General features: G+C 49.9%; 1 protein-coding gene across 4 annotated transcripts in view; it reads right to left on the bottom strand.

Moving 5' to 3' along the window:
* Nucleotides 1–11,689: 11,689 nt before the first annotated feature.
* ASPRV1 (aspartic peptidase retroviral like 1) overlaps nt 11,690–26,766 on the bottom strand; it is a 91,082-nt gene continuing 76,005 nt past the window's right edge. For all 4 annotated transcript variants that reach the window (XM_088796111.1, XM_074332115.2, XM_019718566.3 and 1 more), the window contains one exon: nt 11,690–13,727. In XM_088796111.1, the coding sequence (XP_088652237.1) occupies nt 12,268–13,032 (765 nt within the window). In that variant the 5' untranslated portion in view covers nt 13,033–13,727 and the 3' untranslated portion in view covers nt 11,690–12,267. The remainder of the gene's footprint in view (nt 13,728–26,766) is intronic.

The raw sequence follows: 26,766 nt of genomic DNA, 5'->3' as shown, positions 1-26,766 counted from the left end.
TTTGACATTGAGAAAAGTAATCAGTTTGGAAGGGAACACTCCATTAGATCATAGGGGAGTGTTCAAATATGTCATTCTGACTGTGCTATTTAGACAACAAATAGTGGGCAGGAAGTGGTTAAACTGAAAGGGGGTGCAGAGAACGGTGACTCAGGGACAGAATGTGGCCAACAGTGGGGATGGGGTGTTTTTCAGGTGGTGTGTCATCTAGGTGCTGTTCAGAAAGTCAAACCCTAAAACCCGTCCAGCCCTGCAGGGCAGCTCAGAGACTCTCAAAGAGAAACAAGGCAGTGAGGGGTGGTTCAGAGAGAGAGAGAGGCCCTTGCTAAAATGCCTACATTTTGCAAGAATCTCATCAGAAGTGTGGGAGATGCCTAATGCCCCATAATTTGTATGCTTCTTTCCAACAGAAAGAAAATTCAGAGCAATAGCAGCTAGAGCTCTAGGGAGACAATCAACAAAGACACCACACTTCAAGTGTAAATTCCGAGTAACTACAGAGGTTTTGACAAGTCCCTGCAACTTTGCAGTTAAAAGCTTTGGTCAAAGCAGCTGCCAACCAAGTGAAGACCAACAAGACATGGAACAGCATGGGGTCCCAGAAGAGGCATCAGGACAGGACTTGGGTCCTGCTTTCTCTCCACCACACTTAGATCCTCTAATCTTGGGCAAAACAACCTTTCAGAACTCAGTCCAGGAATCCCATTGCTTTCCCTGAAGAATGGGTCTGTGTTTCCTCAGTGAATCATTAAATGGATCATCTTTCTCTTCTTGTTTGGCTGCCAGGAAGCTCAGAGCCAAATTCACACCTCACCTTTAGTAATTATGTGACTTTTATATTTGTGTCCTAAACTCTCCCTAGTCTTTTCTCTGACCATGATATTTATTTAAAATTTTTCCTATTTTAATATATGTCATTTTGGAAGTCAATTTCAAATCCACCTTTGCAGAGAACAAAGGAGACATGGTTGTATAAAAGCCCTGCCTGTGTACAATAAAAAAATGACCTGGTCTTTTCTTTTGCAAGCAGAAGAGAGAGAGGTTGACTAAGCAAGAATAAGGTTATTGGAATCGAGAGTGTTGAGCGGGAAAGTGAGTGTGGGATTTTCCTTAAGTACTGGAAACCAACCCCAAAGAATAGAAGGGAGCTGCCTCAGAGCTGAAGGTAACCCTGACTGATCTAGGGGAACCAGGGTTCCCTGGGGGTTTCCACAGATGCCAGAGGCAGTGGCAGAGTTGACCTGGCTCTGAGTCACCTGTCAGAAGTGGAAAGACACCACCTTTTCTCCCCAACTGAAAAAGTTCACTGGATTGCAAATTGATGACAATAATCTTTTTTACAGGAGTAGCCTGGACTCTGCACTGTTGCGTATTTTTAAAAAGAAAATGACTTTCACATTCATTTTATTAACAAATTACTCGCGGCCCCACCGCAGTTAAATTAGCAGACGCAGTTTGACCTGCAAAAAGGTGTCCAATGTCGAGAATGGAACCCCGTCCCCAGCCTGTCTCATTCAACCTGAATACAATAATTTGGAGTCAGTTATGGATGGTACATTCCCCACATCTGGAGTGACCTCGAGGTAGCACAGTGGCACCCAGGTCGCCTGACAGAATAAGGACCCAAACTGTGTTTGACGGGCTGAAGTGAGAGGGTGTCTTGGACAAAATGCATTTTAAGAGAGAAGTGCGAGCTCCTGTACTTGGCCATGAATGTGCCAGTCACGGAGGTGAGTGCTGTTTACCGCCAGCGGCTCAGAGGGAAAAGGGGTCTCAGTGCCCAGTCTGCAGAGTGAAGGGACCACCACAGAGTGAAGGCCCTCAGTCACATGAAGAGGCCAAAGGGCAAACCAGAAGGAAGGAGGGGCCGCCAGAGGAGACAGGGCAGCACCAGGCCTTAGCAAGGCCTGAGCTGGTCTCGCGGCTTCCTCCCGGCTCTGCTCCCTGCTCCCCAGGCTGTCTCCACAGCCTCCAAGATCTTTTCAAAACAGACATCAGGTCCCAGGCTCCCTGGATGCAAAACCGTCCTGTGGAACTCCATCCCACTCAGCTGGACTTCCAAGTGTCTTCAGTGGCGAGTCCTCTCCTGATCCGGCCCTGGCCACCCTCTGTGATGTCCTGTCCAATCACCTACCCCTCACGCACTCTCCCCACCCACTCTGGCCTGTGGGCTGTTCCTGGAACACCCAGGGTCTTTGCACTCGTTACTCCTTCCACACGGAATGCCCTCCCCGACACCTTGACACCTTCACGGCTTGTTCCCTCGCTTCACTTGGGTCTCTGCACAAATGTCACCTTATCCACGAGGCCCCCACAACTGCCTCTGCATAACATTGCACATCCCCCATCACTTTCCATCCACTACCCGCCTGTCCTGATTCATTTCTTCTTACTGAGACGGGTTACTTAGCACGTCGCTAGGTTGACAGGGAGGTCCCTGGTGGAATAAACAAAGACAGCCATATTCTAAAACTCCAGGTTTCGAAATCACTCCTTTGCTTCAGGACAAAATGTAACAAAGCCTTGAGGTTAATCATAAAATTCCTTTTGGCCTTACGTACTGAACAGATCTGATAGATAAGAGTGGGTTACTTTGCTAATTCCTTCAGGATGGGCAAGCAGAACAAACCTGGTAGACAAATTTCATTAGAAGGTGCCAGTCCCCTTCTTCAAACAGCTCCCCTTCCCCAAATAGGCAAAGGGAAGGTAAAAGAGTTAGAGTTTTTGCCTCAGTCATGGGGCCACCCCCATTCAGGACTCCCCCACACACTCGGGAGCTCTGACTCTTCGTTTTCAATAAACTATCCTCTTTTTAAACTTCTTTGCCTCTCCTGGGTCCGTGTTTCCATTCTTCAGTCTCAGAGACACAATCCCTGCACTCACTCAAAAGTCCCCTACATCGTCTAGGGACTCACAGAGAAATATTCCTACTTCATTACCACCACATGACATGTTTTTTGTCTGTCTGATGCAAAAATGGGCTCTGCCAGCTCAGAGACTAAACTCTCCTTTTTGGCTCTGTCCCAGCACCTAGAACATTGCCTGGTATACAGTGGGTGCTCAGTGATATACATGGATGGATGATGGATGGATGGATGGATGGATGGATGGATGGATGGATGGATGGATGGATGGGTGGATGGGTGGGTGGATGGGTGGGTGGGTGGATGGGTGGATGGGTGGATGGGTGGATGGGTGGATGGGTGGATACATGAGAGACAAACTTCAGGCTCAGAACTGAGGCCTGACAATAGTCTCTAATGTCACACACCCCAAGGGCAGATGGTGAGACACAGGGAGGGAGGTTTTTATTGCAAATTAAGAACTTCATCACCATCAGCGATGTCCAAAGGCAGCATGGTGAGGACCACATAAAATGACTGGGCTTTAGCATAAACCAAAGAAATTTGATGGGAAACAATCTGGATAAGAACAAGTTGGGAGGCAAACAATTCAGCCCAAAGGACAATTTGGTCTAAAAGCATACTTTACATTATTTTTCAAAAATTGGGATTTTGATGTAGTATGGAGGTGAACTACATCTTTTTTGTGTCTTTTCAAGTATTTTGCTTAAATTTCAGAATAGTTTTACCTTGCTTTAAATTTCTAGTTTAATATTTCAGCCAACAATTTTAATTCTGTTCATTTCTTAAAATTTATTGTGAAAAATTATGCATATAGATAAAAGTGCACAAAACATTAATATACTACTTGGTGAATTATAATGTAAACACCCACATAAACACCAGTCGAGAATGAAGACACTGCTGGCCCCCAGGTGTCCCCAAATATTCTTCCTGACATTGCACCACAGCTGCCTGGCCTGGCTTCTGCCATAATCACACCCCTTCTTGCCTTTATAATTTTGCCTCCTGAGCTTGCGTTTCTACGCACTGTAGTTTCGTTTTGCGTGTCTGTTTTAGAACATTATATAAATGGAACCACACTGTGCATGTCAGTGTCTGGCTACTTTCACTCAACACAGCTGTGAGATTTGTGTATGCTACATGTGGCTGCAGAACACTCCTTTTTTTATTACTGTGCTGTGAAAAGCAAATGGTGGGAACGATTTGAATGTCCAAAAATAGGGGATTGGTTCAATCAAATACGGGTGTTTACAAAACAAAGTACTATGTAATCCTATGTTTGCTAAAAAGGAAGAAAGAAGAAATGAGAATGAGAAAAAGAGAAAGAAAGGAAGGAGGAAGGAAAATACATCCATATGAATGTCTAAAAAGAAAAGTCTGGAAAAATATGACATGTGTGACCTAAGGAGGGTGAGTGGGTACAAGGTTCTTCATGAAATTTCTTTATATATTTTTGGATTGACATAATTTTCTGATTTTCCGGGGGTCGGCCCGGTGGCTCAGGAGGTTAGAGCTCCATGCTCCTAACTCCGAAGGCTGCAGGTTCGATTCCCACATGGGCCAGTGGGCTCTCAACCACAAGGTTGCTGGTTCGACTCCCTCAAGGGATGGTGGGCTGCGCCCCCTGCAACTAGCAATAGCAACTGGACCTGGAGCTGAGCTGCGCCCCCCACAACTAAGATTGAAAGGACAACAACTTGACTTGGAAAAAAAAGTCCTGGAAGTACACACTGTTCCCCAATAAAGTCCTATTCCCCTTCCCCAATAAAATCTTAAAAAAATAAAATAAAAATTTCTGATTTTTCGATGAGCATTCATTGCTTCTGTAGAAAAAAGCAAAATGAAAAAATACTAAAAGGAATGTAAATGGTTAAAAACTTAACCAAGCAGTAATAAGTAACAATCAAAGAAAAGGATCTGGAATTTTGTGGAAGTTGTTGTTCTTTTTTTTTGGTGGTGGGGGGAGTTTATCCCAGTTTATTTTCAGCCAATTTTGTCTCCTCTACTAGTTTGGTGATTTTTATGAATTTTTTATTTTAAATTGATTACAAAAACAACAACAACAACAATGACTGTTTCCACGTTCACGAGCTTTGCAAATACTTTACACAACTTAGTTAACCAAGACCTATTTGTTGGACACTTCAGCCTTTCAAATTCACTTCCACTTACTTTGTCTTGCCTTCCTCTGTTTATAATAGATGAAAATAACCTGAATTCATTTTGATCAAATCTTTGTCCAGACTGCTCCAGCGAATTAAAGTGAACAGTCTAAGTCAGGCCGGCTTAAACTCCAACCTCAGTTCAGCATTGAACTTTTGAGCAATTGACCGTTGGGCAGACAAACCTGGCCCCAGTTTCAGTTTCCTCATCTGTTAAATGGAGATAAAACCAACATTGCAGGGGTTTTGTGAGACTTAAAAAGAAATTGCCAAATCAGCAGCCTGTGAGTCACCTCAGGCCAAGTTCTCAGCCTCAGCACGATTGCCATTTGGGGCTGGAGAATTCTGTGTTGGGGGGGCATCCTGTGCATTGTGGGAGGGTCAGCAGTAGGTGAGTAGCACTGCGCCCCCCACAGTGTAACAACCATGAATCTCTCCAGACATCACCAAATGTGCCTGGAAGGCAAAGCTGCCCGCAGTGAGAACCACTGCCTTAGACTGGTCTCCCACATCCCATAACTAATACCCCCAGGCCCTGCTGGTTCCCCTTCCCGTTACCTCCGGAGTCAGTCCCTCTTCCCCATGGAGCCGCTTCGGCCTGCACCTGGACCAGCACAGAATCCTCACCAGACAACCGCCCTCCATCCAGTCTGATTCCCTGTTCCCCATCCCTGGACTGTGGGACAGGGCAATACTAATGTGTGCTTTTGCTCCCAATTCTTCCATCTCAGTAAGTAGCCTGGCCTTTCAGGGCTATCTTATGTTACTGGGCCAAAAGCCAGTATCGCCTATAAAACACGACACCTTTCTTCCCCATCTTTTGTACCTGCCTCGCCCCATGGATGAGAATCTGTTTGAGTGACCTGGACAGGGAGGTGTGAGGGGGCCTTGGGATGCGTAAGCAGAGACAAGGAGCACAGATCTGCTGGATGGGATGGATGGTAGTCAGTCCTGCGGGGAACAGGCACCCACATATCACTCAGTGGCCTCACCCTGAGGAAGTGGCAAGACATCACAGGGAAGGGCTTCCTGGTGTCCCTAGGAAAGCAGGACCTGACACCCAGTCTTCTAATGCTTCTCACATGAAAAGCAGTACAGCCACGTGGCCTGAAGGGAACCTGTGGACAGGGACATGGGTGTCCCCGTGTAACAGTGCCCTGGGCGTCCGTGACTCGCATCCCCTCTCCCCCCAGTGCTTCAATGCTGCATGTGATTCTGGGACCTTTCTCTAATCCAGAGCAGGGAGTGCCTCCAAAGTGACAGAGTGACTGACTGTCTCAACAGGCTGGCTGAATGCGGACTCAGAGTTGGACATAATTAGCTTTAATTTCAGAAAAAAATATTTTAAAATGACATTTCTCACACCTCTTTGAGTTTGTGAACTGAGGCTCAGATGTATTAAAAATGCAGATATCACCATGTCACTTCCCTGTCTATAACCCTTCCAGGCTCCTCATTACTTAAGGATGAAGGCCCTGGTGACACACAGCAGGCACTCACTCTCCACACTTGCTCCCAGGGCAGACATCACTAATCAATCAGGCATCTTTCTGGCTGTGTCTGAACACAGTCCCTGAATCCTTCACAGCACCTCCCTCCAGGCAGCTACATGGATCTGACTTGGTACTTGAGCTGAAGTCATGTATTTTCTCTACTTTAGGACCCACAGCCACTACCAACCCCACACACACGTTTTACTGCTCTTAAATCAGGATATACCATTGGTACATACATTTATATTACAGGGTTTTTCTTCCTGCAAAAAATAATATTACATGTGTAATGTATGTTTTGAGTGCATATTAGAGCTGAAGAAATGCAGCATCAGCTATCCCTAGCCTTCTGGAGTGTCCTCAAAGATCATACAGAATCCTCCACACCTGGCCCTCTGTCTCCCAACCCCTCACCCCTTTCCTCCCTCTCTCCCACCTGTTTTGGGAAATGGCCACTTGTCTGTCAAGGCTCAGCTTAAAACTCTGTGGAGCCCTCACTGACCCACCACATGACCTTCCCTGTGCCCTTGTACAGATGGGAAAGGACACAGCCCCAGGCCTGGCTGCCTCCCTCTTCTGACTGTAAATCCCTAGAAGGCAGGGCCCACTTCACAAGCAGGAAAATACTCTAACAGGAGCTCAGAGATGCACAGCAGGGCACGGCTGGCCCCAGGCAAGTCCTATAGGCAATGTGGGCCTTGGAGAATTCAGCCCAGTCCAGGCTTGGGCAAGGCTGGCTCACAACCTCTGAGCAGTCAGAACTGGAGAACCAATTTATGACCCCACAATGAGGAACTCCACGGGGTGGAGTTCTGTCAGAGTGGCCTGACCAGAATTTGCCCTTCTTGCAGCCCAGACAGGGAAGCCGCATTTATTACCCGGGGTTGCTTGGCAACAGGGGATTCTGGCTAGGACAGTGACTAATGGGACTGGAATGTGTGATAGTGTCAGTTCTGACAGCTGCCTCAGTGTGTCTTCAGTGGCTGAGGACCAGGTGGGCAGGCCAGGTCACCTCTATGGGGCACGGTGGTGGCCACTCCCTCGTGGCCAGTCCTCACCACGAGAGGACTGTGCCCTTCCGTCTCTGATTCCAGCTGCCCTCCTGAGGGACATATTACATCCTCAAGATAAAGTAATACCTTCAAACTGGCACGGAAAGCCTTAGCTCTTCTTAAGATAACTACAGTCTGATGTCATAAGTTGTCTTTCTTATTGTTGTCAAGAACCACCCATGCTTGGCACCGAGTGGGTGATTAATAACTGGTTGCTTCTAGGTTTGTTTTTCATATGTATATGGGTTAGCGATTCTGAAATTACTTTCTGGGTATTCTAGGATTGAGCAAATGAGTGTCCGGGAGCCAGGTTTCTCATTGTTGAAGAAAAAATGTTACGAGTATGGAAAGGGGGGAAGGTTAGAATAAACCCTAGGATGCTGGGTTGGAATTGGAAGGATCAGTGTGAACTCAAAATTTTAATATAGAGAGCAATGGATATAAAAATATATACAGATGTACTGTATGTTTTTGCCTTCGCTCTGATCACTGAGAGGACCTAGGAGTCATGACCCCCCGGTCGCAATGAGCACGGTTAACACCCATCTGCTGGGTCCTGCGTACCAGACTCCACTAGAAGGAACCAGGGCTCCTTGGAGAAATGAGTGATTCCAGGGCTGGTGCAAGGAAGATATGAGATGATCCTGGGACATCTTGTGACAGAAAATAAGGAAGGGCTCAGATTATAATGGGGATCTGCCCCAAGAAGACAGGAGCCAGTTTGAAGAGGCTCCTGAGGCCAAATCTAAAACAATTTAAGCATCAAAGTATATAACTGATTGAATAAAGTAAGAGTCTGAGTCTACAATGATATAAGTAAATAATAAAGAAATAAACAGGAAGGGATATTTCTTTAGAGTTGAGCGCCGGCTAATAAACATAGAGAGGTAGGATTAGAAGATCACCTTTGCAGGCAAGAATCTAGTGGGTGACAACCTGATCAGAAACAGGTGATTTATACATCATATGGAATATATACTATATTTTTTATAGTATCAACCCAGAAGACACTCATTCATTACACAGGGAAAAATAGTTTACAGTGGAGATACCTGGCAGACACCAGTTTGACCAACTGATTAAAGCTCACCAGTGATGGACAGACAGACATCACATTCTACACAATCAGTGGCCAGGTCTCTTCATGAATGTCAAGGTCATGAAAGACAAAGACAGACTGCGGATTTGTTCAGATCAAAGGAGACTAAAGAGACATAACTAAAGGCAATGTGTGGCTGGATTGGATCCTGGACCAGAAGACAATTGTTTTCTTTTGCTATAAAACTCATTAATGGGATAACTGGAAAAATGTAATAAGGTCTGCAGACTAGATAACAATAATAGTATTCCAATGTTAATTTCCTGATTTTGATCATTGTATTGTGCTTGCTTACATAAGAGAATTCCTTGTTTTTTGGGAAATAAACACTAAAGTATTGAGGAGTAAATTTATATTTGCAACTTTCAAATAGTTCATATACATATAGATACAGAGAAAGAGAATGAGTGAGATTAAATGATAACATGAATTGGTAAAATGTTAATATTTTGGGAAACTAGGTAAAGCATATGGAAATTTTTTGCACTATTCTTGCAACTTTTCTGTAAGTCTGAAATAATTTCAAAACGAAAGTTTAAAAATAAATGTTTGCTGGATAAATGCATGAGAAATTATCTAGCACTGTCAGGGGAATTGGTAGGCCCTGACTGGGTAGTGTCATTATTAGAGAAGAGGGGTCTTGAGGGGGCCATAAGTAGCCCCTTAGCTAGAGCCATCAGAATGTTCTAGGCCAGCGCTTTTCAAACATTCCTGAGTCTAAGAATCACCTGCCGGTCCTAGTCCGGGTCCTGGCGCGAATGAGGTTCTGCACCACTGCTCCCAGCTGATGCTCACGCTGCCTTTCTGCTGGTCCGGGGATCACCTTTGGGGTCACAAAGGGGTAGGTACAGCTGGGATTTACACCAGGGGTTCTCAGCCTGGCTGCTCGTTAGGACCACAGCTTTAATTGAAAGAAACAGCACTAATTGATCTTCCCAGGTGATTCCAATGAGCATCCAGGATTAGACCTTTACACGGATGCCTCTGCCTCCTTTCCATCATCTGAAACTCAACTCTACGCCGTGGCTTCCAAGCTGGAGTTTTTGTGCTGCTTTACTGCACCCTACACCTAGAAGCCAGACTAACCATTCAGGCCCTCCGCTGCTCAAACACTTGCCTGCAAGTCAAGCACAAGCTCCTCCCCAGGCCTCAAGCCCTGTGCGGAGGGCCAGCCCACTCCCTGGCTGCTCTCCAGGGCGCCCCCTCGATATGGGGCTCCCAGGAGAGCAGCGTGCGCCACCCTGCAGCCCCGGTTTCACCTTCACACGTTTGCACACTAGTACCTATCGTATGTCTCACTTGAGTCAGTGAGACTTAAAGTAAGATTTAAGGTGCTCCAGGTAAGAACCACCACTTAGTTCCTTCCTCCATGGGGCCTGTACTGCAAATGTCACAGGCCCCTCCTCTCACCGGGCCCACCCTGGGTGCTCACTTTCCTCCAGGAGAGAGAGCTGGCGAGAGCCTCGTGGCTCAGAGAGGCTCTCCTCCCTCAGAACACAGAGGAAAGAACTCTGCAGCTGAGACGCTGGTCGCCCATTCTTGTTCACCAGCTGGCCAAGCTTGGAGAAGTGCAGGGAGGGGACAACCTGGGTGCTGCTCCAGCAATCCCCCATTCCCCTGCCCGCCTCCCCACCCACCCACTTCTCACCCTCCCTGCTTCAGCCCAGCTTGGGCCTATGTGCTGAAGGACCCAGAGGAAATAGGTCACAGGGAGGTGCCACCTGGGTTTTCCCCTCAGGGGAGGGTTTGACCTAGGAAAGAAGCAGCTTTTGTTAGGGGTTGAAAACTAAATTTGAGAAGAGGGATGTAGGACTTGGGGGACACAAGGAGACCACCTCTTTCCCTGGTTCTCCTACCTCCACTTCGAGGCATCTTGCTGGGCCTTCCCCTTCTCCAGGCCACATTTTCCTGGGAAAAGACTGCCTCCCATCACCCAAAGTTTCCTGAGGCTTGATGAGCTAATTCCTGTGAAGATGTTTGGCTGCCCAGGGCTGGGGCTTCAGTAATTAGGAGGCTAAGGGGCAGAACAGGTGTCTCAGTTCCCAGGGGAATCACAGCTGGAATTTGAGGGCGGAGCAGTGGTTCTCAGCTCAGACCAGCTCTGAGAGATCCAGAGGCAAGTCCCAGAGGCTCTTAGGAAGAAGACTCATGCCTACCTCTGGCTCCGGGGCAAGTTGTTTGTTTCCCTCTCCGGGATGTCCAGCTAGAAACCTCAAGGAAAGGCTCATTCCACACTCATGAAGGGAAGATGGCCCTTCCCACTTCCCAAGGAAAGCTCTTGAAGCTTTGCCCATTCAGTCTCCCTTTTGGCTGGGGGTTTTCAGATTCCTGGTCCTGCTGAGTCCCAGAGAGAGGCAGGCACTTGGAAGCAAACGTGTGGTGGACCCTGAAAGCGATGGGCACCCCATTCCCAAATCTGGGAATGTCTCCTGACTCCATCCCGCCTCTGTAGTGTCAGGCTCACTCCAAGTCCCTCCAGGAAGGAGCTGTCCTCCCACCACCAGAGCCGCCACCTCCCCTGCTGCCACCACCTCCTCTGTCCTCCAGAACTGCCTTGGGCTGGCCCAGGGCAGGTCAACACTTGTCCCCTGACCTTGCTTTCTGCCTCCAACCCCTGGCTCCCAGGCAGCTATAAGAACCTTTTTGCCAAGTAGATACTTTCCCATTTGTTTACAATAACCATAATTTTCCAATCCCCCATTAAGACATCTCACAAATAACTTCAGGGTCACTTTTGGGTATAAGGGGCAATTTGGATGCTAAGATATTACAGTTTGAAATGACTAGTGACATGATTAAATAAAAAATAATGGCAGGAATTATGGAGGAAATAAGTTAAAATATTTTACATTGAGGCTGTCATTAAATCCAAGCTATATATAGACATTGTATATACATCCTCCTACACCCAGGTGAGGAGCTCAGCACATACTGGAATCTTCCTTCTCTTTGACATTTACTCCGTTTTCCCCACCCTCTCACATCCATCCCATTCATCACCAATCAACACATTACATGGTTTTGCCGTGACTCAATCTTTATTGGTTTTGGAAGTAATGAATTATTGGCACAAGGCTCCATGGGTTTCAAAGCAAATGAGAGAAGGAAATATACATCGTGCAGGTGGGAAGAACCTATGGAAGAATCCCTGAGCAGCTGTGACCCTCAGCCAAGAGAGCTGGGTCTGGCTCATGAGGACCCTACAGCTGGCACCCAGCCCAGCTGATTCAGGCCACACAGACCTGAAGGTGACTGAGCCATGTCTCAGGGGATCAAAGAGTTCCCCTAGTCGTCTCTCAAAGACAATCATCTCTAGCCGTCTTGGAACCTTCTTCCAGCCTTAGAGTCTTTGCCAGCAATGGCAGCTTGACAACCATGAGAACCCTCTCTCCCTCTCAGAAAGCCAGCCTGCTCTCCCTCACCTGTGCCTTTTCAAATGGAAGCCTCCCCCACCAGGAGCAGATTAAGACCCCTGCAGAGGGAGGAGGAAGAGGGAAGGAGGGGGCAAGCCCAGTGCCCCCCTGAAGACCTGCCCTTGCCCTCCACTGTCGCGGGTCTTCCTCCAGTGTTTGGGGGGTAAGGAAATGGGGGTTTTCAATTGGAGAGCTGCTGCCGCCCCTCCTCCGAGGGCTCCTCCTCTATGAGCTCCAGGTCGAACTCATCCTCCAGGGTCCCTCCAACAGGCAGAAGGCGGAACTTCTTCCCTTTCAGGGTGCAGGTGCGATGCTCGAAGTCCAGGACGGCGTTGTGGTCCTGCAGCACGTCGGTCCCAATGATGGCTTCCTCCGCGCTGGCATTGGCCACCAGGAACTCGGCCTTGAGCTTCAGCTTGCCCAGCGACACCACTGTATCCCAGACGCCCAGGATCTTCATTTCTGCCCCATTGGCCACTTTTACGACATTCTCAAAGGGCCGCAGGGTGTCCAAGTCGCCATCGGTGACCTCCTCCCACAGGCTCGGGTGGACCACGGAGACCTGGGCCCCCGAGTCCACCAGGAACCTCACGGGCACTTTGCCAATCTTTCCCTTGAGGTAGTATCCCTTACCCATGCTGTTGGCAAAGACAATCTCCTTGGGCAGGTGGCTGTGGGCCGCCCCTGCCCCGCCGAAGGCCTTCAGCAGGGCGTCTTTCACAGCTCCGTAGCTGCCCTGGTCCTTGGGACTGAGTCCGTTGTAGACCTCCAGGGCGTCTCCTCTGAGGGACTCTTTCAGGAACCTTAGCTGGGTGCCCTGGTCCCAATGATTGAGGTCGTTGATGACCTCAAGGCGATGCAGCCAGAGGCGGGGAGCTACACTGGCTCCATCAAAAGGCTCAGGGGTGAAGGTACGCTTCTGGCTCCGGGCTCCGCTCCCAGCCATGCCTCTGCTGTCCTCTGGAACTGCGGCAGCCACCCACGCCAAACAGAAAAAGCCACAGAGCAGTGCCCGCGCAATCACGCTGGAGAACAAGGCCTCTCGAAGCAGAGTGTTGTTCAGGTGCCCAGCCTGGGGCGGGCAGAAGGGACCGGCGAGGGTTGTCTGACAGACTGCTGGGCGCAGTGGCGGGCAGCTGCTGTGGCCTGCTCACTCCGCAGAGCCTTTTTGATGCCTAGCCTGGGCCCCCAGGGCTCCCCATTCTCCTTTGTTCTGGATGCTCCGCCCCTGCTTGTCCCGCCCTCCTGCCAGCATCCTGCCGGACAAGCAGGTTCAGTGCCTCACCCTTCTGCATCCATCCACACAACTGGCACAGGCCAGCCCACATTGCAGAAAAGGCCAGCCCCAGTCAGAGGGGGCATTTTCAGGTACCCTCCCCAGCCTGTCTCAGAATAACAGATACTCATCTGTTATTAATGACACGGAAGGCATTATGATATCTAGGTGTTTGTCATCAGCTGGAGAAGGAAGGGGGAGGCAGGGACCAGCGGCCCATCAATGTCTGGACTGGGGAAGCCTTTGGCCCTCAGCCCCAAATGACCGCTTTGAGTCGTTAAAGGAAAGGCGCTTATATTGTGCTCCTATTATGTGTGAGGCATGGAGTAGGTGCTTCTCACACCTTCTGAACCAAGTGTGGAATCCTATGAGAGAGAGAGAGAGAGAGAGAGAGAGAGAGAGAAGTCTCAGAATCAAGAATGCACAGAAATAGTTTTTAAATGACAGGACACACACACACACACACACACACACACAAGCATTTTCCATGAACTCAATTGCTACAGTAATTTTTTGTCACTGGTCACACATAATTCAGAGTCAGCACTTTTCTGGGCTAAGCCTCAGCCCTTATGCCCTTTTTAAGGCCCTGAAAGTGGGCTGGTGTGGTTCTTGAACTTCTGGGAGTGGACGCTGGACGCTGGGATCTGGGATTCGGGACCAGGTTCCAGCTGCAGCTCTTGGTCCTCCACATGTGTTGTCGCCTCCCCTGCTGGCAGCTCTCACTTTCCAGGAGCCCCTTCTCCAGGACTGTACCCACCCCACCCCTCATGTACACACACCTGATCATTTAGGAAGGGAGCAGCCAGAGAATTTCACTCCCTTTTGTTCTGAGAGGGGGAAATGTCTGCCGTGTTGGTGAAGCTGGGGGTAAGATTCTGGAAGGCTTTGGCTGGAGGAGGCTGGCCGTGTGACTTCCTGCTGTTGGGGCGCGGAATGCAGGGCCCCCCTGAGCCCCCCCATGGATCCCCAGAAGGCAGATCTGCGAGTCTTAGGGCTGGAGCCTGAATTGGATCCGTGCAGAGAGGTTGAAACTGTTGGGGGGGTCTCACTTTTACAACCCCATTCAAGTGTCCCCCCTCCCTCGAGCCCTTTACCCTGCCCCTCCAACACGTGCCCCACGGAGTGTGTGTTGAGTGAGCTGTGCAGATTTGTTCACCAGTCTGTCTCCTTTGATGAACCAGGGAGTGAGGCTCACACGTATCACTGTCTCCAGCCCCACAGAAACCTCCTCTGGGGTCAGCGGGTGCTCTCTGCTGAGCTCCAGGCCTGTGTGACCTGTCACCAAACAGGAGGGATTAAGACAGGAAAGGAGCAAGCACCAAAGGCACACGTGCGGCTCTGGGCTGTTTTTCCCGGCCCACAGGCCGCTCCTCACGGGCTCCCTGTACCACTCATCACCCAGTGACTGGCCGAATCCCAGGAGACCCTGGCCCCAGTCCTGCCTCTGACAGTCTCAAGGTCCCCAATCATGCCCAAAGACCCTCGGTCCCCGCTGCCATCTCAGGCCCTTCCATCTGACACAGTGAGCCAGCAGAGAGGCAGCTAGGTCAACACCTCTCATGACAGCTGCCAGGCTGAGGTGGGGCCATTGTGCCATTCCAGGAGCCCAGAGGAAGGGGAAATAGTCACTGGGAAGGTGTGAAGGGCAGGTGGGTCTCCGAGAAGATTACATTAAAGAAAAAAACTGCACCTGGAGAAATGTCCCCACCACCCGCAGGACCAGGAAATCCCTTCTGCAGGTGGACTTCTTTGGATAGACTCCCAGCCCTGGGATGGGCGTTGTTCTGTGGCCCATCCACCTGACCTGGTGGCTTCCTGGCTCCGTGGCATTCTTCACCCCCACACCTGGTCCCCTGGAAATGAGAATGAGTGAGGAGGCTGGCATGTAACCAAGAGATGAGAGGCAGGGTGGCTTGTTAGCTGTCAAACTAGGATGGCTGGATGCCCGACTGGCTCTTCCAACAAATGACCGGACACTGAAGTCCGAGTTTCCCATTGCTCTGCGCTAGAAACAGGCGGTTGCTGGAACTTGGTTGTGGCACTTCACTTGGCTGGGCTCGGTGTTTGTTTTGGCAGTTGTTTCACATCTGTCACGTCAGCGAGCAGCGTGACAACCTGCGCGGCAGACCAGCCCACCAGCTCTAGGATCTGAAGCACTAGGAGCTGAAGGGCTGGATGGCTTGCTTCGGGCCCCGGCTGTCCAATGCACAGAGCCGGGCATTTTGCAAATAAAGTCGGGGAAGTGGGTGTGCTGGGCTCAGGAAGGCGCACAGCTAGTCCCTGGGGGCTCGTGCTGTTGATGACAGTGATCTAATGGGCAGTGAGCAACAGCTGGTGTTTTTAAATATTCAAGACATTTGTGAGCCGGTTGTTAAGCCCATTGGTAGCTTGAAATTGGACTTTGTGGAAGTATTTATACCACAGAATTGGCAAATTCTAAGTCAGGACTCCCCCCACCCCCGGAAGCCAGATTAGCTTTACTTTCCTACTTGGGGACCATGGTCACTCTGTCGGTCTCTGGGGCAGGCAAAGCCCATTAACAAGTTTATAGCAATTGCCACTCGTCCCAAATCCCCTCTCTAGCCCACCTTGCTCCATGTTCCCCCACAACCTCTACACTTCTGGGTCCTTTACCTTGAAGCAGGTGGCCCTACTCTGGGAGGCCCTCCAGGCTGCCTATTCACACAGTCCCATCTGGGATCCCCTCTGAGAGCTGGAAGGGCTTGAGTTGAGGGGCCAGGCTCTGGCTAGGAGAGGGAACATGGTGAAGTGAGTGCTCACGCTCCCCTAACCCTTGGAGATGCCCACACGTGGAACACCCCAGAACCACAGACCTCAGAATCACTAGGCTATTGGTACACTGATGAGCTAAACCAGCCTGGGTCAGGCCAGGTGCCTCCTGCCGGAACCTCAGAAATCATGGCTAATTATTGACAAGTAGAGGTATTGGGGCGGGGCACCCTCCTGTTCCATTAGCAGAGGGTGTTCTGAAGCCGGCGCACAGCACTTACCTGAGACGAGACAAACCAGGACAGTAAACAGGAAGGACTGAGGCAGACCCCACCCTCCACACCCCCTCACTGAGATTTCCGAGCTGTGAACTCTGCCAGCCTGACACGGCCTAGCTCCCCAGCTCCCCTCTGCCACTTCTTCCCCCAGGAGCGGGCCTACTGAGAACCGAAGCCCATGGCGGGGTGCACGTGGACGCCTGGCGCCTCCTTCTCTGTTCTGCTTCTGCTGTCTGACCACTCACTTCTGGGAGCAGAGTGGGGGCTGGGGAGGAGCTTGGAGCCTTTAGTGCTGCGGGTGGACGGCTGGGCCCCGTGACACAAGGTAGGCCCGGAGGGGCCTGAAGCTGCTCAGATCATTCTGAGCAAAGAGCCGAGAGACACCTTATGGATTTGGGTGCCCCGGTGATGCCCAGACTGAAACAGGAGAGTCAGGAAAGGCACAAACGAGCCCCACAGTGCACAGGGCAACTGCTTCAGCTCCTCTCCAGGCTGCGAGCTCCAGACACTCCCAAGGTCAAGGTCTCCCTGGGCGCTGGATAGGGAGAGAGGAAAGGGGATTCCAGGACTTTTCATGGCAGCAAAGGAAGGTTGAAGAGAGACAGAAGGGCGGGCTTCCTGGGTATTTGACCCATGGAGTCTCACAGGGCTCTCACTCAGAAAGCCTGAGCTTGGTTTGATGCTCTGCTGTTGCTATCTTGAAATTACCAGTAATTTGGAATGAGAGACCCCACACTTTCGTCTTACACCAGGCACTGTAAATACGTAGCTGGTTTTGTCTCCAGCCAACTTGGTGGGGACGTCCCTCACACACACACACACACACACACACACACACACACACACTCCTTACCGTACACCACACATACATACACTGTCTGCAAAAACACACTGTCCATACACCGTGCACACGTGACACATCCATCACACACAGTCACACCACAGTTCTCAGTGCAACACAGCTAAGAAATTGTGTAACTTGAATATAGAAGTCAGCTCCCACCTTTCATTTCACAGATTTATTTGCATACACATTTACATTGAGTATTAAAATCCTATTTATTGGAGACACCTGCTGTTTATTAGCCTCTGGGCACACTTGCTGGCTCAGAAAACTAGGCCGGTCCCCATCACCATGGCTTACAAGCTAATGAAAACAGGATACAGATGTTTAACCACCCAGTTTTGAAGTTTAAGACCAACGTGTATGTGCAGGCTGACCACTATGAAGCAGCCCGTCACAGCCACGCCGCTCTGAAAGTGGGTCATCTACCTTCTGGCCCCCACGCTGTGGCGCTAAGGGCATGATGCCCTCCATTCTGCCCGCCTCCGGGCACTCCCTGCCGCCAGCGAGGACCCACTTGCCTGCACAACCCCCGCCCCAGGGTTGGTGTGAGTGTGTGGATGTAGGGTTGAAGGCATAGCGCCAGCTGCTTCCAGGGTCTGCTTCCGTGGGTTATGGCATCAGGCCCTCAAGCTGGAAAGACAGGCAAACAGGTGAACTCTGCACAAACATCTGGTTAGGGATGCAGTGCTGACCTGAGCCCACGGGAATCTAGGTGGGCTCTGACCAAAGCAAGGCATCTGGGGAAACCCTAAGTAGCAGCAGCTTCCTTATTCCCAAACCACAAACCTCAGAGACTAACGTCCCTGTTCCCAAGCAGAAATGACCCAGCAGTCACGTCAGTCACGGCCAGAAGCACGTGGGCAAGGCAGTTGGCCTTGCTGGCCCCTCTTCTCGGTCCTGCCACAGGCCGCACTGAACAGGCCAGTGCTGCCGCTGAGGGACAGAGCGACGCTGCCAGAGGGCCCTTCCCCGGTTCCCACTGTTACAGACTCTCTTCCTCCCGTCTGAGTGGCCCTCCATCTTTCACCACCCAGGCCAGAGCTCTTCTGCCCAGGAGCCACCCGGCTCAGCCCACAAGCTAAACCCCCTCTATCAGCAGACAGCCGTGCTTCATGCCCCTTGTGGCCCTGGAGGCCCCTGGAGGGTCCCAGGGGTGTATGGAACTGTCATCCCAGGCCCCAAAGCCATTACCAGCCCTCCAGGCCCAGGGTCAGGGCCAAGGCCGACAGGACTGATCAGAACAAGCTGACTGACTCCCTCGCAGTCCAATAGCCAGAACCCAAACTGCTTCTTGCCCTGTTTTTATCTTTCAATCAAATCCAAAGATTACTTAAGGTTCTGAGTTCTCCCCGCTCCACCCCTCACAGGCCGGCCCTGCAAATTGGGTTCCTGTCTTCTTCCCAATTCTTCATGCCCCTACCCTCGACCAAGCCCTCAAACCTTTCTGCTCCGGTTCCTGCCACCCTCCCTCCGTGCGCCAGATGCGCAGGGGCTTTGCCTGGACAGAGGGACGGGCTCTGAGGGACGACCCCATGCACATCACTGACTCCTCTCACATCTCACGGCCCCTTCCACTTCATTGAGGTTGGGAATGGGACTTGGAAGACAGTCGAAACAGCTCTGGAGACATTAATCCACTTCTGACAAACACCCCTGAAATTTATGAAATATTCAGGCAATCAAAGTATATAGCCTGCGTACTCTCCAAATACCGGTGGGTTTCTAATGACACCCACTAGAACTTGGCTCAGAGCTAGACACATGGGGGACTTTGGTCCAACTTAAAACACCTCAAAGACAGCTTTGAACTGATCCTGAAATAGTTTTAATTGCTGCTCATGATGTATTGTCAGCAATGCAAGCATATAAAATAGCCTCAGCGCAGCAAACTGCTGCTTTTGAATCCATTGCCGACTTAGCTTTGCTCCTAACTTACAGAAAATGGGCGACAAAGCAGGGCCACCTTCCCTCTGGCATGTGAAAGTGGTCTCTCTTCTATACCTTCCGGAAGAAGTAGGGGGAGGCGGGAAAGAGCAGAAGGAAAAAACAGCTGAGCCCTACCACGTATGGAAATCTCCAGGGTATTGGCAGCAGCGGTAACAAACATTTATTGAGCAGCTAGTGTACCAGACACCACACTGGTGGCTGTAAGTTAGTGTACGTCACTCGAGAGTCTGCAGCATAGATGGGGAGGGGCAATGCCCAATACGTGGGTTGATTCAATTCCATACATATTTCTTAAGGCCAGCTCTGCCTCACGTTGAGCAATGAGTCAGCCCTGAGCCCTACCCTCGCAGGTGAGCACTCAGGTGAGTGGGGGAGACAGACTCAGAGACAGAGAGATGAGGGTGGGAGCTGGGCAAGATGGTGGCCTGAGGAGCACTGGGCAAGTTGTCCCACCAGAATCAGCCAATAGTCCCCAAGAAAAACAACTACAACAAATGTTACCGGGGAGACCAGCACTCGCACTGAAACCAGGGAAAGGGGTCATCCACAAACCACAAACCTGGTGGATCAATTGTTGCCCACAGGCAGACTCTGTGGAGGGATGTGGGGTGACGGCCATGGGACAGCCCACATGGGAACCCCAGAAAGGAGTTCTCCGGGGGGTGGCGTTAGTCTCCGGATAAAATAGTCCAATTGAAAATACATATATAAGCATAGAAAAAAATAACGGGAAGGAAATACACCAAAAGAATGATTGTACTTATTTTTGGCTGGTTAAATCATGAATGATCTCAATTTTCTTCTATATACATTTTGAGAATATCTTCTCTAATAAGAAAAACATTATTTAAAAATAAAGCAACTTGTTCTTGCCATTTTCTGTTAAGCTTAAAGTTATGTCCAAATAAAACAGTTTTTAACCAGGGTTATGTGGGACATCTCTGTATCTTCTGTTCAATTTTGCTGTGAACCTAAAACTGCTCTAAAAACTGAAGTCTATTAAAATTTTTTTAAGTTTTTAAAAAGGTACTTAAAAGGGGAGGAATGTGTCATCAAATAACATTGACAATAGTAATAACCATGGGAGTTAAATGCTAGGTGTAAGAGGACCGATCGTTGGCATTTCCCACAACTTTTGGGTGTGTTTGAAAATTTTCCGTAGTAAAAAGTAAAATAATAAGTCAACACAAGCTCTGTGCCAAGACCCTCCCCAGCCTGACCTGTGCCGTTCTAGGCTCGCTACCTGGTTGTCTAGGACAGGCTGTCTCAGCCACACCTCAGCGTTCCCACTCGGTGTCCTCCCCCAGGCCCATCACAGAGATTCCCAGTTAACTGCCCTGCACACTGGGCCCCAGGCCCCCAGTCAGCACAGAACCCTGCTCCCCATCGGCGTCCCCCCCCCCCCGCCTGGGCTCCCACCCAGCTACTCATTGCTGGTCTCCCTGTCCTGTTCTCTTCTTCATGGCTTCCCCTCTCTCATCTGAGCCAGCATGCACCAGTCTCTCACAGCTGAAAAAATAAAGCCCTCACATATTACAGCTTCCTTCTTGGTCGATGACTACTTCTCTCCTTTCTTCCCAGTTTCTAAAAGGACTGGTCCACACTCACAAGGCCACAGCATGTGGATGTCCCTCTGTGGGGCATGAGGGTGCTGAAATCCAGCCCGCACCCCTCTCGCCAAGCCAGCGTGTTGGGATGAGGGCTGACCTGCCTGGAGAAAGGGGCGTCCCTTTCTAACTCACACAAAGGTGCCATAGGGCCTATTAATAGATGCACCCTGCTCCCTCTCCACCTCGGTGTGTCAATCTCCATTCACTCCCAAAGTCCCTGGCCCCTGCCCCGCCACCCTCGGATGTACCCCAGTTACAGGCAGCAGTGGCCTCCCAGTGGCCACATCCAATGGCCCCTTCAGGAATTTGATTTTCTGAAGCATTTGCATCGCTATTCTTCCTCTTAGGTCTTTTCTGCCCAGTTGGCTTCTGTGACCCAACTTTCTGGATCTTGTTCCTCAAAGACTATTCCCCTCAGTCTTTCATGGGCTTCCCTCAACAGCCCTCTCTCTCATTCTGCCCTCTCCAGTGTGTGTCTTCCTGGCCCAGCCTCACTCCTCTTTCCAGCTGCCCACTGCCACATCCACTACGAGTGCCACTTTCAACAGTGAATCCGTTATCTTCTCCCCAGACCCCCTCTGACTTCTGCATTCTTCATCTGGGCAAAAGGCACTACCATCTAGCAAGCTGCCCCATCAGCACCACCGGCGTCACCCGCGACGACCCCTTCTCTCACTGCCCCATCCAATGATTGATGGGCAGCCACCTTCTGTTGGCTCCTCCTGTGGGGTCTCCCTCCCGCCCTCTGTCTGTGCCCCCAGTGCCCTAGTTCAGGCCCAACTATTGCACCAGTCATTCTGCAGGTCTCCCTGCCTCCTGCCCCTCTCCACTAATCCACTCTCGTCGGGGCAGAGTCCTGAGATGTAAGTGTATGCCTGCCATTCTTCGCTCAACATTCCTCCTTGGCTCCTCAGCCTCAAACAAAGTCCTGACTCTCAAGGTGACACATGAAGGCCCCCTCCCTACCTCATGCTCCACCCACACTAAATGGCTCATAGTTCCCTACACATGACGGGTTTCTCTTGTGCCTTTTCCCAAGCCACTCGCTTGGCCAGGTGCGCCTTCCCCACACCCCTGTTCCCATGATGAACCCTAACTCTTACCTCAGAAGTCAGCTAAGGTGTGACCACCTCCAGCAGTCTCCTTTGATTCCCCCAGCAGACTGAGGGGCTCCCCCTCCTCTAAGATGCCACCGCAGGGGTTGCGGTCGTCATGCTACTGACACGCTCCCAGAGGCCAGGTCCAGACCCGCTCAGAGTTGGAGCACCGGCACAATCGAGACCTGAAAGTCGTGGTCTTTCTGGGTCTTCACTCACGTCGTTCCCTCTGCTCATCCATAACCTGGGCGTCCTCCAAGCCCAGCTCACTTCACCCTTTTCCCAGGAAGCACTGCCTGCTCTTCCTCAGCGATTGCTCTCTCTGCTACGGCTTTGAACGTCAGGCCTGGCAGTGCTCTTTACCTGACAGAGCAGCGGCGTTCAAACTGTTTTCACTGTGATCATAGTAAGAAAGACATTTCTCATCATCGCCCAGTACACACATGCATTATAATATATTAGATAGACAGATAGACCTATCTATAAATGTATAAATGTATATATTTAATATATATTTAATATTAGTATATGGTATATAATAATTATGTGTCACAGATTTAATATCAATACATCATATATTATATACTTAATATATAAGTATATATTTATTTTTATATGTAGCTGAAACAAAATGTATTTACCACATGTAATATCGCCTGATATTTTCTATTTCACGCCACTTCTTTTTCTTTTTTTAATGCTGGTAATGACACGTTAAATTAAGTTCCCAACCCGCAGATTGGTCCCCGCCCACTATTTGAAGCCTCTGCTATAGCCCGTGGGGATCACGAAGGGCTTCCAGCAGGAGAGGATTGTGATTAGAAGGGCGGGTTAGGACAGTGCTTCTCAAATGTTCTAAAGGGAAGGACCAATTTTTGGAAATTTCCAATCTGTTACGTATTTTACTCTTTAAAAATACAGTAAGAATGAACCATTAGAAAATAACAAAGATTTTTTTAAACACAAGCCCCGATTCCTATTATTAGCTTAAGTAGACACCGGGGAGTGGTGGCAGGACCGTGCTGGGAGGTGGACACCTGACCGGGGCCAGAGGCCTGAGGCAGCTTTGCCAGTCCTTTTGATGCCCCCAAGTCCTTGACAGGTGTCCACACGTGCCCTGCCCATCTCTGTCCTGGACCAGTTCCAACGTGCATAGTCCGAGGGGCTTTGCTAAGGAGCAACAGATGGGAGGCAGGCTCCTGACTTGCCAACAGAGCCGGGCTGCCTGAGTTCGCATCCTGACTCAGCCACTAAGTGGTTGTGGGTCATGGATAAAGGAATTAACTTCTCTAAGCCTCCGTGTCCTCCTAGGATTGTCCTGGGAGGTTAATAAAGCAAATCCATAAAGTGGGGCTTGGCCCAGGGCCGGAATCTGGTTGACACCCCACCTAGCTCTCACGGTTATGATTCTGTTGTTGTCATGTTGTCATCTCCTATCTTTCTGGCCTCGTCCTCGCAGGTCCTTTCTGGCCTCTCACCCACTCAGCTCCTCGCTTCTTCTCTGCCTCTCACTCTCAGAAGATGGCTGGCATTCCATGTGGCAGAGAAAATAGTGTATATATGAGTGTATTATAAATTTTATTGATATAAAGGATGTTTAGCAGTTTATACATAATAATAAAACATACAGTACACTTTATTGTAAATTGCAAAGAGCAAATTGAATCTTACACATGCTTTCATTGATTTTTACCGACCTGCTGAATCCATAACTAACCTATAATTATAATTGACAAATGAGTGTAGTTCCTACATGAATACTGGTTGATATTTTTGTTTGTGCCAACTAGTAAGAAAAAGGTGAAACAGTGAAGATACATGTTGGAACTTCACTCCTTTGTCAGTGATATAAGCAACTTCTTTATGGAACCAGATAATAGTTTTTGAACACTAAAAGAACTTTTGCTTTGTTTTTCTGTGCCAGTCACAATGTAATGGCACAAATACACTTAAGTTTAATGTGCATAATTAATATTTTCTCTATAACTCATAACTCTAGACAGTCAACAAAACAATAAATTAAGCCCTGATTTGTGGGGTTTGCCAACTTCCACAGTGTAAATATTTCCACCATGGCTGATTTTAAACTATCAATATGCTGTCACTGAATTCAGAGTTGGGAAGAAGAGCACAGTAACACCTACAGTATTTCACAGACATAATAGATGGAAATAATCTTGAAAGTATAAACTATAAAATATTGTAAAATTCTCAGGAAGTGATGTTTTGAGTATTTATCTTTCTTTTTAATATAATTTATCTAATTGTAATTTTATATAATTTAATTTTTAAATAATAGCTAGGTTTAACTACCTCACAAAAGTCCTGAAAAATTGAGCAAAACACCCAGATCTGACCTCCGCCCTCCACTCTGCCTTGAAGGGGGCCCTCAAAAGGTTCTTCAAACCTGACAGCCCTTCCACTGTACACTTTCCAGCAAAACTCACAAGCAAAACTGAACGCATTCTCTTGCTCTCAAACCTGCTCCTCTCCAAGGCTGCCATCTTGGTGAAGGGTTCCATCCACCAGGAACCCACGCCAGATCACAGCAGCACCACCCTTCAACCTTCACACCTCCTCCGGCACCAGGTCACTGCCATCTAAACCCCTGTCCACTCTGTCCCTGCTCTCTGTCCCCTGGCCTGCTCAGGGTCACACCCATCACCTCCTCCCTAGGCCCCCATGGCCTGGCACTGCTTTCCTCATGAAGCACTCTTTCTGTCCTGCTGTTGTATACTGGACAAAGTCAGGCTTCCCAGAGGCCAAGAGTCATTGTCTCTGGTCCCATTTCTCCAGAGCCCTCTCTGGCATGCCCTACACACCCAACGTCTGCTGCAGCTGCAGAACTCACTACACTTTCCTAAACACATCCGCCTCTCCAAACCCCCATGGCTTGCACATACGCACCCCTGTTCCTGGAATGCCCGTCTCCATTCAAATTCCTGCTTCACAAATCCTGAGTCATTCTTTCGGACTCACTTCAAATATTAACCCCTAGTGAGCACCCCCATCCCCAACCAGAATTCATTATCTGCTCATTCGTGCATTACTTCATTACTAGTATTTGTTTAGGGCTAACTCTGTGCCGGTCTGTGCTAGGTGCTGGGGATGCAGAAATGAGACCGGCTCTCAGAAAGCTCTCAGTCTAGTAGGGGAAACAGAACTAGGGCGATCAGCCCTCTGGTAGACAGAACTCTGCAGAGGGTGCTGGAGAAGAGCAGAAGGGAGACACCCTTACTCAAGCTCCTGGGGACTGTAGCCATTGGAGCTTTCATGGATGAGTAGGCGTTAGCGAGGAGAGAAATGGGGGAGAATGCTCCAGGCAGAGGGAGGCAGGTGCAAAGGCCCCGAGGCATGAGAGTGCAGGACGTGTTGGGAGCTACATGTGATTCAGTCTGGCTCGCCCTCGAAGGATCAAGAGGAAGGCAAGACCAGATCCAGAGTGTTTTAACTGCCACACGGAGAAAGCTTGATAAATGGTGAAGCTGGTAGTGGTGAAGGCAATGGGAGAACCGGAAATCTTCCCAGTCCAGAATCACAGGCCTTTCGGAAAGCTCCATTTGAGGAATGTAATGGAGAGATATAGGGTGAGAGGCAAGACACTGGGTTGAGATAGCGGAATCTGGATACACCCACCTAGCTCTCATGGTTACGGCTGAAGGCCACGTTCAGGGGCAGAGATGAGGAGAGCAGACAGATCAGGAGAGAGTGTAGGTGTAGAATCAGCGGTACCTGGTGACCACCTGGAGGGGAGGACTCAGGGGGCTGCCCCAGTTTCTGGCCTGGGTGACATGGAGGGTGATGGTGGCACTCTCTGGAGTGGAAACCCAAGCACTGGCTTCGTGGGGTGACTGTGAGTTCATCCTGGGACATGCTGGGTTTGAGGTACACATGGTAGGGCCAATGGACAAGTCCCCTCGCCAACTGGCTGCTGGAATCTAGACGTCAGGAAGAACTCCTGATTGAAAGATGGCATTTGAGAGTCATGAGCAAGTCAGCATTTGGGAATCGTCTCCCTCACGGAGGGAGGGAGGTGGCTGAGAGATGAGGGTCCCACACCAGCCCTGTGGGACACCAGCTTTGAAGGGGCTGGCCTTGGGTGAGGAGGCTGAGACGTGGTGAAAGAGGAAGGAAACGGAGAGCAGAATGGGGTCCCAGAAGTCAGGAGAGGAGAGTGGTTCAGGGAGGAGAGGGTGCTTAATACAGATTACGTGTGGCAAAGGTTGAGAGGTACCCAAGGATTTTAGCAACTTGGGGCTCACTGGTGGCTGTGGTGGCATTGGGTGAAGGAAGAGTGGCTGGTGAGGAAAAGTGTAGGGCAGCAAAGGGACGGAGAAGGTTGGGAAGCTGGGATGACAGCCACAGGACTGTATGGGGTACAGCGGACAGTGAGCAAAGGAGTGGCTCCACAGCCCAGCTGAAACGATTAGCTTCGGGCCGGCAGAAGAACTGCCTTTCATGGAGATGCGCAAGGAGGACGCAAGGTGGAACCAAGGCAGGTAAATATTCAGATGACAAGCCAGGAAGGCGGGTGTCAGTTGGATTATCTGGGAAGCAGATGCCAAATGGAGTTATAAGTGCAAGAGATTTAGTGTGTGGGGGGGTAACCCCTGTGAAAGAGAGGCAGAGGGAGCAGGAGGAGGCAGAGGAGGCAGGAGGATGGGCAGGCAGACCCTGACTTGGGGGAAGTGGCTGGGCCCTCATACCCATCATGCCACCGCTGGTTACAGCTGGGGGCTGAGCTGACCATGCTTCCCCCAGCCCCTCAGTTTCCCTCTGGCAGGGAGGAAATGACTACCATAGCAGGGGCTCCCCATCTGGTGACCTCTGATTGCTCAGAGAAGTGGGATTTGGGTTGTTTGCCCAAAGTGTGGTGGAGAGGTTACGGGGCA

The sequence above is a fragment of the Rhinolophus sinicus genome, chromosome 2 (assembly GCF_057876585.1).
Source record: "Rhinolophus sinicus isolate RSI-liver-muscle chromosome 2, RSI-T2T, whole genome shotgun sequence".
Taxonomy (NCBI): Eukaryota; Metazoa; Chordata; class Mammalia; order Chiroptera; family Rhinolophidae; genus Rhinolophus; species Rhinolophus sinicus.
The sequence above is the reverse complement of the archived record's forward strand: the minus strand, read 5'-3'. Positions and strand labels throughout refer to the sequence as shown.